General features: G+C 43.1%; 1 protein-coding gene across 1 annotated transcript in view; it reads right to left on the bottom strand.

The window, feature by feature from the left end:
• nhsl2 (NHS-like 2) overlaps positions 1–12,179 on the bottom strand; it is a 154,804-nt gene extending 142,625 nt beyond the window's left edge. The window contains exon 1 of the mRNA XM_041882636.2: positions 11,626–12,179. Coding sequence (XP_041738570.2) covers positions 11,626–11,902 — 277 coding nt within the window. The 5' untranslated portion in view covers positions 11,903–12,179. The remainder of the gene's footprint in view (positions 1–11,625) is intronic.
• Between the last annotated feature and the right edge of the window lie 255 nt (positions 12,180–12,434).

Here is a 12,434-nt window from a genome sequence, read left to right as displayed (position 1 = left end):
TGGATGGCTGCTGGTTTCCTGCCTGAAAAGATCGGCCCAGAGAGATGAGTTTGGAGCCAACAGCTCAACAGGCCAGCGGAAACTCCAGTGCTGTTCAGCACATGTAGCCCAGCCTACAGTACACCATTCCACACACGGGAACATAGCAGAACAGGCTTTCTCTCATTCTTACTCTCTGTCTCACAGTCATTCGTTCGTTCAATTTCTTTATTTGACCAGGTGTGCCAGGTGTGTTAAGTTCTCATTTTAATGCAATTCATAAGGAATATGATGACATTTCGGATACACCCTTAGCTATAATCTGATGGTGAATCACCATTGAAATGTAAATTTGATTTCTTTGGAATCCTCTCCTCCCCTTCCCTCTCCCCCCTCCTCCCCCCTTCCCCTCTCCTCACCCCTTCCCCTCTCCTCCCTCCTCAACCCTTCCCCTCTCCTCCCAAGGAATTAGTAAATTGTCTCCTCCTTCCTACTTCAGGGAACTGCTGACCTCACAATGAGCTCTAATTCCATTAGATCCTAAGTCGTTTCAACCCAAATGGTACCCTATTCCCTATACAGTGCACTATTTTTGACCAGGGCCGATAGCCAAAAGTAGGGAATAGGGTGCCATTTAGGACACAGCCCTAGTTGTGTCCTGCTTCTCTCTGTTGTATTTTCAGACAGTAATATCTTTCCATGGGAAGAGATGGGATGCACGCGCGCACACTCACACGCACAGCCAACAGAGAGTGGCTCTAGGGAAGCATTAGGATGACAGTCAGCAACACTCCCAACTTATTGCACAACAGCTGCTTTCACACAGACTGACAAATCGCTTTCCATCTCTGCTTTCTATTCCTTTTCTCCCTGATCTTTGTGAGTAAGATTATTGCAACAAGCAAGCTCAGTGTGTGTGTGTGTGTGTGTGTGTGTGTCTCACACAACAGAACACAGAACTGAAACAGAACAGAACACAGAACTGAAAATGATCGGAGAGGTTGAGAGTAGAGGAAGTTCAGGAGAAAAAACAAAATATAATTATTGTAAAATTGACTGTCTCCATAAAATGTAGATAGTAGGCATAAGCTGGAAGTAGAGGCCTAAGCATTGTTGTTCACTAGTTTACTCCAAGTAGGGAAAGGGTGGTGGGGTTGGAAAGTAATAAAGGGGAATATATATATATTTTTAAAGGATATGTATGTGTATGTATGTATGTATGTATGTATGTATGTATGTATGTATGTATGTATATATATATATATATATATATATATATATATATATATATATATATATATATATAAAGAACATGGGGGATTGGAAGTGATGCAGACAATTACATTGATGGAAGTTACAATCTATCTGCAATATTAAGCTGATCTACCCCCCACATTTTTTAAAACTAAAATTAAACAAATTATTACAAATAAATAAAAAACAAGCAAGCTCAGTGTGTGTGTGTGTGTCTCACACAACAGTCTCTGGTGAGAACAGAACACAGAACAATGCACTGTAGAACAGAAACATAGAGACAGAGACACCCCCACAGAACTCTGGCAGAAGTTTGCTCCACAGAACACTTGCTCTGGCTTTGTTTTGGCATTGTCCACAGCTGGACTGTGGCCGGGGCAACGGGCCGAGCCTAAAAGTGCAACAGAGGGGGGAAAATAACATGATTTAAAAGAAAGAGAAAAGTTGAAGTTACGAAGCTAGAGAGAAAAGGTTCGCAGCCAGGGCAGGAAGTTGTTAATAGTTTTTCTTCTGCGTTTTTCACCTGAATTTATCTCCCCCTCCTGATCCCCCTCCTCCTTTGTCCCAACACTCACTCCCCCTCTCTTTATCCTTCTCCTTTTCCCTCTCTCTCTATCCCAACACTCACTCCATCTTTCTTCCTCTCTTTTCTCCCCTCTCTAACCTAACATGCACTCCAATTCTCTTTCCCTCTCTTTCTTTCTATTCCCCATCTCACCCTATATCCCCTATCTCACTCTTCCCCATTACATCTCTCTCTCGCTCTCCTTACCCCCCCCCCCTCTCTCCCACACCCATAATCCTAATTTCTCTCTTTAATAATCATAAATCCATTGAGTGCCAAATTACACTTCACAATGAGACAGCAACCCAAACAAGCGCCCATTAAATCATCAAGAGAGAGAGAAAAAAACATTCTGAAGCATCCAAAAGCAACATGGCTGTGTTTGGCCAGGTCTTCACGGTAGTTAGCTGCTGCTGCTGCTGTTTCCAACCCTGACTCATTGGGACCACACAGAACAGAGACACAGGTAGAGTGATCTGATCGCCATTCTATCTGACCATCCAAATAATCATAGAGAGGCAGTGTCACGTTCGTTGAATGACAGGTCAGACCAAGGCGCAGCGTGATATGCGTACATGTTTATTAACGTAATAAACAACACGACAAAACAACAAAGGAAACGAAACGTGAAGTCCAAGGTAGTACAGAACAACAAACCTTACACGGAACAAGATCCCACAACTAGACAGTGCCAATAGGCTGCTTAAGTATGGTCCCCAATCAGAGACAACGAGCGACAGCTGCCTCTGATTGGGAACCACACCGGCCAACATAGAACTAGACATACTAGATCCTCATACATAGAACAAGCACAACAAGGAATATACACACCCTGACTCAACATATAAGCGTCCCCTGAGTCAGGGCGTGACAGGCAGAGGATTACTCTCTGAGGTTTCAGGTCCAGCCTGCGTGAGAATTTCTGGGATTTCTGGGAAAGATGGAGGAGGAGGATGAAGGAATGAGAGAGGAGAGGAAAGCAGAGAGGGGGCAGAAGACCAAGGTGGGTATTTTCCCTGAAAGAAAACAGGGAGGAGAGGGGAGAGGGAGAGAAGAAGAGAAGGATAGAGGGAGAAGAGGGAGGTCAGGGTGGGATAGTCCTTAGCTCCACTAAAGGGTCTGCCTGGGTCTCCTGACTTAAACTCACTCTGACTTTCTGCTCTAGAGAGAAAGAGAGCGAGAGAGAGAGAAGATAGAGAGAGAGAGAGAAGATAGAGAGAGAGAGAAGATAGAGAGAGGTCTGAGAATTCCACAGGAAGGACAAGCTCTTCGGTTCTAGCTTTCACACTTGACAACTGACTAACAGCTTCCAGTGATAAAACACAGCACACACACACACTGAGGTCAAAGAGCGACAGAGCAGGGAACTACTAAGATAAGGAAAAGGAAACTGATAAAGGAAACTGCTACTCATCTTCAGTTTACTATGCAACAGAAACTACGACATGTTGTGGCCTCTTGATCACTCTCGCCCCACTCTCTCCCCCCACTCTCCCCCCTCTCTCCCTTCTCTCACCCCCTCTCTCTCTCTGCTCTCTCCCTCCTTCCTCTCTCACTCTATGCTCAGTATAAGACAGGGGACTGAGGTGTTTCTAGGCCTATACAGTGCCTTGCAAAAGTATTCATCCCCCTTGGCGTTTTTCCTATTTTGTTGCATTACAACCTGTCATTTAAATAGATTTTTATTTGGATTTCATGTAATGGACATACACAAAATAGTCCAAATTGGTGAAGTGAAATGAAAAAAAATTACTTGTTTCAACAAATTCTAAAAATTAAATAACGGAAAAGTGTTGCGTGCATATGTATTCACCCCCTTTGCTATGAAGACCCTAAATAACATCTGGCGCAACCGATTACCTTCAGAAGTCACACAATTAGTTAAATAAAGTCCACCTGTGTGCAATCTAAGTGTCACATGATCTGTCACATGATCTCAGTATATATACACCTGTTCTGAAAGGCCCCAGAGTCTGCAACACCACTAAGAAAGGGGCAGCACCAAGCAAGCGGCACCATGAAGACCAAGGATCTCTCCAAACAGTTCAGGGACAAAGTTGTGGAGAAGTACAGATCAGGGTTGGGTTATGAAAAAATATCTGACACTTTGAACATCCCACAGAGCACCATTAAATCCATTATTTAAAAAATGGAAAGAATATGGCACCACAACAAACCTGCCAAGAGAGGGCCGCCCACCAAAACTCACGGACCAGGCAAGGAGGGCATTAATCAGAGAGGCAACAAAGAGGCCAAAGATAACCCTGAAGGAGCTGCAAAGCTCCACAGCGGAGATTGGAGTATCTGTCCATAGGACCACTTTAAGCCGTACACTCCACAAAGCTGGGCTTTACGGAAGAGTGGCCAGAAAAAAGCCATTGCTTAAAGAAAAAAATAAGCAAACACGTTTGGTGTTCGCCAAAAGGCATGTGGGAGACTCCCCAAACATATGGAAGAAGGTACTCTGGTCAGATGAGACTAAAATTGAGCTTTTTGGCCATCAAGGAAAACGCTATGTCTGGCGCAAACCCAACACCTCTCATCAACCCGAGAACACCATCCCCACAGTGAAGCATGGTGGTGGCAGCATCATGCTGTGGGGATGTTTTTCATCGGCAGGGACTGGGAAACTGGTCAGAATTGAAGGAATGATGGATGGCACTAAATACAGGGAAATTCTTGAGGGAAACCTGTTTCAGTCTTCTAGAGATTTGAGACTGGGACGGAGGTTCACCTTCCAGCAGGACAATGACCCTAAGCATACTGCTAAAGCAACACTTGAGTGATTTAAGGGGAAACATTTAAATGTCTTGGAATGGCCTAGTCAAAGCCCAGACCTCAATCCAATTGAGAATCTGTGGTATGACTTAAAGGTTGCTGTACACCAGCGGAACCCATCCAACTTGAAGGAGCTGGAGCAGTTTTGCCTTGAAAAATGGACAAAAATCCCAGTGGCTAGATGTGCCAAGCTTATAGAGACATACCCCAAGAGACTTGCAGCTGTAATTGCTGCAAAAGGTGGCTCTACAAAGTCTTGACTTTGTGGGGGGGGGGGGGTTGTGAATAGTTATGCAAACTCAAGTTCTGTTTTTTGGTCTTATTTCTTGTTTGTTTCACAATAAAAAATTGTTTGCATCTTCAAAGTGGTAGGCATGTTGTGTAAATCAAATGATACAAACCCCCAAAAAATCTATTTCAATTCCAGGTTCCAAGGCAACAGTAGGGCTCACACGCATTTGGTAACACTAAACCCCCCAAAAACCTGAGTGAATTGTGTGTAGGACTGTTTTACTGTTGTGAGCAATAACAGCATGAAGGAAGAGATAATCTAACCATAGACAAGCTATAACACTTGGTTTTATCTCCATGGAGATAACAGATTATTTTATTTTCTGTCATCTCTGACCATAGAGATCCTATTCTAATTCCCAATTATGTGACTGGGTAAACAAAGGTCTAGTGACATCATGCCATGTAGCTTAAGGGCAATTCCAAAGTAATGGAATTACGCGTTGACTCCGTTTTTTCAATTTTCAATGTATGCCAAACAAAAACCATTGATTTCAAAGATTAACAAACCATACAAGTCTATGCACAAGGACTACGTTTGACAATTTCCACTGAAACATTTACAAAAACTAATTTAGTGAAAAAACTGTGCAGATGCAAACTTTGTTAACGGAATTACGTTCAAATCTTCCTAAGATTTTTATGCGACCACATTTTCCAAAACCTCTGTTAAATATCTGCTCAAAATTAAGATTAAAAGATGTCTGCAGAAAGAATGGGGTGTCAGCTATGACAAGGCACCCTTGAGTTTGAAGAAATCTATTTTGGTTATTGAACTACAATAAGTTAAGTGGATTTACACCCGGTAACGGAATTACATCTTGGGTCCCTGATCTGTACTCCACAGAAATGCATAATTATGGATATGAATGTCATTCTCCTCATGTTTCACAAGTTTGGACATCACAACACTGCTCAGCAAAGCACAGTACAGTGCAGTACAATACACCACAGCAAAGCACAGCAGAGTAGAGTTCAGTACAGTGCAGTGCAGTAGAGTACAGTAGAGTACAGTACAGTAGAATTCAGTACAGTACAGTACAGTACAGTACAGTAAAGTAGAGTATAGTTCAGTATTGTACAGTACAATATACTGTACTCTACTGTAATATACTATTCTTTAATGTACTGTACTGTACTGTACTATCCAAACTTGTAAAACATACGTCTATGATAGGTTCAGATTTGGACCAGTTCGGTCCGTCTGTGGACGTTAACATCAAGGCCAGGGTGGACTGACCAAATGTCAACAACTTTTCAACGTCCATGGACGTCCGGTGTCAGTCAGTGCTCAGTGGGTGAGGATGCTGGTTACAGTAAATGGAAAGAGAGGGGGCTCATGGGTAGGTGTCAGTAAGAGCTGGGATAGGTGACATTAACTGGAGAGAGAGAGACAGAGAGAGTTAGGGAGAGAGAGAGGGAGGGGTTGTCCAGACTTACACTGTTTTAACACTTGGTTTGACCACCAGACGACAGAAAGACAACGAAAAAACATATGAGCTGAACATAACAGTATGCCAGTGGAAGGGAGGGCAGTAGCAGGTGACCAAACTGTGGTTTGTGACTATTATGATTGCCCATTGTAGCCAATTCAGTTGCAGTAATTCCATTACTGATTTTTTGGTAATTCCGCGACCAAATTTTGTAATGGAATTATGAGTTTTAATCACTTCATGAACAAAATTGATATCAGTAAAATCACTACAACTAATTGATAGGTCTACCATTACCTCATGAGGGAGAGAAATTAAAAAATATCTTAAAGATATGTGGGTTTTTGGTAAGGCAAAAAGGTAATATTTTTAAAGGTACAAGGCAATATTTTTAAACTTACAGAAAGGTAAACAATTTCTCTAAAACTAAATAGAAGTGGTATATCTAATACCTTTTAAGACTTTTTCTGGTAATGTTTTCTAAGACCCCTTTTCTATCTGTTTATCCAGATGGAAAATGGTTGAAAAATGTATCTATGCCTTCATTTCCCAAAGATATAGTTTCTTAGCTTTCATTTGACACCCAGTTTTACAGTGAGGGAAAAAAGTATTTGATCCCCTGCTGATTTTGTACGTTTGCCTACTGACAAAGAAATGATCAGTCTATAATTTTAATGGTAGGTTTATTTGAACAGTGAGAGACAGAATAACAACAAAAACATCCAGAAAAACACATGTCAAAAATGTTATAAATTGATTTGCATTTTAATGAGGGAAATAAGTATTTGACCCCCTCTCAATCAGAAAGATTTCTGGCTCCCAGGTGTCTTTCATACAGGTAACGAGCTGAGATTAGGAGCACACTCTTAAAGGGAGTGCTCCTAATCTCAGCTTGTTACCTGTATAAAAGACACCTGTCCACAGAAGCAATCAATCAATCAGATTCCAAACTCTCCACCATGGCCAAGACCAAAGAGCTCTCCAAGGATGTCAGGGACAAGATTGTAGACCTACACAAGGCTGGAATGGGCTACAAGACCATCGCCAAGCAGCTTGGTGAGAAGGTGACAACAGTTGGTGTGATTATTCGCAAATGGAAGAAACACAAAAGAACTGTCAATCTCCCTTGGCCTGGGGCTCCATGCAAGATCTCACCTCGTGGAGTTGCAATGATCATGAGAACGGTGAGGAATCAGCCCAGAACTACACGGGAGGATCTTGTCAATGATCTCAAGGCAGCTGGGACCATAGTCACCAAGAAAACAATTGGTAACACACTACGCCGTGAAGGACTGAAATCCTGCAGCGCCCGCAAGGTCCCCCTGCTCAAGAAAGCACATATACAGGCCCATCTGAAGTTTGCCAATGAACATCTGTATGATTCAGAGGAGAACTGGGTGAAAGTGTTGTGGGCAGATGAGACCAAAATCGAGCTCTTTGACATCAACTCAAATCGCCGTGTTTGGAGGAGGAGGAATGCTGCCTATGACCCCAAGAACACCATCCCCACCGTCAAACATGGAGGTGGAAACATTATGCATTGGGGGTGTTTTTCTGCTAAGGGGACAGGACAACTTCACCGCATCAAAGGGACGATGGACGGGGCCATGTACCGTCAAATCTTGGGAGAGAACCTCCTTCCCTCAGCCAGGGCATTGAAATGGGTCATGGATGGGTATTCCAGCATGACAATGACCCAAAACACATGGCCAAGGCAACAAAGGAGTGGCTCAAGAAGAAGCAAATTAAGTGGCCTAGCCAGTCTCCAGACCTTAATCTCATAGAAAATCTGTGGATGGAGCTGAAGGTTCGAGTTGCCAAACGTCAGCCTCGAAACCTTAATGACGGAGAAGATCTGCAAAGAGGAGTGGAACAAAATCCCTCCTGAGATGTGTACAAACCTGATGGCCAACTACAAGAAACGACCTCGCTTTGTGCACGGGGGCATTGTCATGCTGAAACAGGAAAGGGCCTTCCCCAAACTGTTGCCACAAAGTTGGAAGCACAGAATCATGTCATTGTATGCTGCAGCGTTAAGATTTCCCTTCACTGGAACTAAGGGGCCTAGCCCGAACCATGAAAAACACTTGGCATTGCGCATGGTGATCTTAGGCTTGTGTGTAGCTGCTCGGCCATGGAAACCCATTTCATGGAGCTCCCGACGAACAGTTATTGCGCTGACATTGCTTCCAGAGGCAGTTTGAAACTCAGTAGTGAGTGTTGCAACCGAGGACAGAAGATTTTTTGCGTGCTATGTGTTCTGTGAGCTTGTGTGGCCTACCACTTCGCGGCTGAGTCGTTGTTGTTCCTAGACGTTTCCACTTCACAATAACAGCCCTTACAGTTGACCGGGGCAGCTCTAGGGCAGACATTTTACGAACTGACATGTTAGAAAGGTGGCATCCTATGACAGTGCCACGTTGAAAGTCACTGAGCTGTTCAGTAAGGCCATTCTACTGCCAATGTTTGTATATGGGCATTGCATGGCTGTGTGCTCGGTTTTATACACCTGTCAGCAACGATGTGGCTGAAATAGCCAAATCCACTAATTTGAAGGGTTGTCCACATACTTTTGTATATATAGTGTATGTCACAGACCTCCAGTCAATGTTGCATATTTGGGTCTTCAGCACAACTCTTATCTGCCATAACAACTGACATAACAACTGAGTCATAGGTGTGTTGCCATTGACTTGCCGTGGTACTTCTGTACTGTGGTAGTCCTGTTATTACACCAGCAGCATCACATAAAAACTGTGGCCCGAGTTTCTCTCTGACTCCATCATGACTGAGGTTCCACTCTCCAACTGAGGGCTGCTGAACTTGCAATCGCTTTCTCACAGGAAACAACGTTTTTTTCTTTATCATGTTATGTTACATTATCATTGTTGTGTTATGTCATGTTATTACAATATCATAACATTTAAACTGGTAGTTTGTCTTTGGAGAGCTGTTGAACTTCCAATATCTTTCTCACAGGAAATATTTTGTTATGTTCTGGGCAATATGTTCTGTCTCTCTAGTCTCTAAGAGATGCCTGTCACCTCATTTTGGTTTGGTTGTCCTCAAACCAAGAGGGCAGAGACAAAAACATGTTTCTCAACTTCAGACAGAACAGCTGTCATGCGTTGCATCCCAAATGTCACCCTATTCCCTATAGTGCACTACTTTTGACCAGGGTCCATGGGGTGCCATTTGGGACGCTGTCTCTCATGTCATCTTCACCTCACCTCCAAACATAGGCGTGCGCCTCTTTCTATTTGAATTAGCGTACCGTCTATCTGTAACTCTGTCATTGTCACGTTTTCGAAGATATCATTATCCGGTGTGAAATCTAAATCTGTAATCATGTGCTCTGTCGATATTCGTAACTATGCATATAGCGCGTGTCGCAATCAAGTGAGTTGGCGACAAAGTAGCCAGTTGGCACTGTGACATAACATTGTGGCAGTGGCTCGCGCAGTGTTTCAAGTGGCCGCGCCATGGGATGGATACTACACCTTTACATCCATACCTTTCTATCCATATCTTCACAAATAAAGTCATTACTGTTTTGTAACATGAATGGAATTGGAGTAGATGGTTAAAAACACAAGTCAAAATATGTTCAACGAGGGAGGGAGGGAGGGAGAGAGGAAGAGTCCTTAGGCCACGTGTGTCATGAACAACATTAGCGTGAGCAACAATAGTGGAATCGGCGGATCGCCTTCAAAATAAAAGTCCCCAATTGAAACTGATGCAAACGGATGAAAATAGTTGAATCATGGCACAGTTGGACTAGATCATGCTAAACAAAGGTTGGAATGTTGTTATATAAATTCAACAAAAGACAATAATTAGTTAATTTGATGACGAAAAAATTATAGACTTCAGAATTGCATTGGGGGCATACTTATATTGCAATGTACAGCCTTACCTATGGATCTTGGGTCCATGAAATGGGGTATCAGCCTACTCAGTGACACCCACAGACTACAATTCTAAAGAGTTTACACAAACATTAGCATCGTAGCTCTTATAATGGGACTTTAAATTTAGTGGGGCAAGGGGGAGGCAAGGGGGGAGTCCGATGACATCAGCGGGCACCATCAGACCAACTCCTTGAATGCCCTGGCCTACTGTCTACAAAACACAATTTTGCTTCAAACTTATTTTTTTACCCTTTAGTGTGTGTACTTTACTGTATTTATATTTATTATTCGTCAGGCCAAGCGATTGACCTGATGCATATTTTGGCACGTCAACGCGGCCTTGAGATGATTTAAATGTGTAAAGGCACCATTAGGATAATCTAGGTCGTTATGCCAGTCAATCATTGTTTACATTATATCTTTGAAGCAGTTGGCTTTTCAACTAAAGTCTAGTGTGGAAAGGCATTTTATTTCCCACTGGAAGCAAACAGGGTAAGCAAAGAAATGTTTTTAAGGTGTTTTGTCTTTCCAACTGATATTCAACACAACAGTAAATTCATTTAAATTCCTTCAATAAGCGCTACGACGCTAATATTTGTGTACACTCTACATAGTTGTGTTATGTGTGTGTCACTGAGTAGGCTGATAAGCCATTTCATGGACGCAAGATCCATAGGTAAGGCTGTACATTGCAATATGAATGTTCAATACACATAGGTTTACTGGTGAGCTCAATGTTGCTAATTTCACAGTGGTTTCAGAGTCCCGCAATAAGAGCTATGACGCCAATATTTGTGTAAACTCTTTAGAATTGTAATCTGTGGATGTCACAGAGTAGGCTGATACCCCATTTCATGGACCAAAAAACCATAGGTAAGGCTGTACATTGCAACAAACGTATGCCCCCATTGCATTTCTGAAGTCTACACAGGCACAGTGGGATTTCAACTGATTTTGTCTTTTGTAAAATTGTCTTTTGTTTAATTTATATAATAACATTCCAACCTTGTTTAGCCTTATCTAATACAATTGTGACATGATTCCACTATTTTTAACCGTTTGCATACATTTCAAAGGGGAACTTTTATTTTAAAACCGCCAATTCCACGTTGTTGCTCACGCTAATGTTGTTCTCAACACACTGGTATTTCGGCCTACTTTGCAAACAGTCATTGAAGTCTGCAGAGTGGTAGGTGAAAAGCAGCCATAAGGAACGCACGCATTGATGTCATCCACCTTTTTACAATAAATTGACATTCCTCTATTCCCTCACCCCCTCCAAGTTACCTCAAACTGGCGATTTTGAATACCTCTCCCACACATTCAACTTCAAGTTGACCTCAGTGAGTTGCAAGACTCACTCCGGCCACACCACACAAGTGATAGAAAATTATACAGTGTGATTTTTTCTTACTCTTTGGCGGTGGCTTACTGGCGAGCGCAGCGATGTGTCGCTGTAAACGGATCACCTTGCCCTCGAGCGTGCCCGACCGGTGACAGATAGACACGAGCTCGCCCTCGAGCTCTTCCAAGATGCTGACGGAGTGCCGGGATAAATCCGAGAGCTGTCGGAGCACCGAACACAGAGTGAACCCGCAAACGTCTACCAAGTCCCCGAAAATCGCAGTTTGCCTCTTCGCGTCGTTTTTACAGACATCCTTGGGAACTATTGTGCGCTTGCAGAAGGGCATTTTCACTCCAAACGCGCAAACCCAACCGAAAAAATCGTCCTTTAGCAGTAAAGAAGCGTGCTGTCCGTGCGGAAAACTCTGTTATTGTTGTTGTTGAAGAACCGTAGTAGGAGTTCCGAGTAGTAGCCTACAGTGCATTCATATTTTGCATTGCGATTGACTGTCCCCGCGCGATGCTCTCCGCATCCGCGCAACAGTAGGCTGTTAATAGGCTTGTCTCTGGTCTTCCCAAAGCGAAACCTGCTGCGGGGAGGAGGAGGAATCAAACCTCAACCCCTCTGTTCTGATCTGATCTGAAGACAGCGGTCAAGACGTCACACCGACCTGCACTTTGCACAGATACTCTGGAACTTGAGACTTATGTAGGCTAGCCTATTTGACTGACACAGGTGGCTGGTGGCACCTTAATTGTGGAGGATGGGCTCATAGTAATGGCTGGAACGAAGTGAATGGAATGGTATCAGACACATCATGGTTACCATGTGTTTGATACCATTCCATTCACAATTATGATCCATCCTCCCCTCACCAG

The sequence above is a fragment of the Coregonus clupeaformis genome, chromosome 8 (assembly GCF_020615455.1).
Source record: "Coregonus clupeaformis isolate EN_2021a chromosome 8, ASM2061545v1, whole genome shotgun sequence".
Classification (NCBI taxonomy): domain Eukaryota; kingdom Metazoa; phylum Chordata; class Actinopteri; order Salmoniformes; family Salmonidae; genus Coregonus; species Coregonus clupeaformis.
Note: the sequence above shows the minus strand (reverse complement) of the source record. Positions and strands in the feature narration are given on the sequence as shown.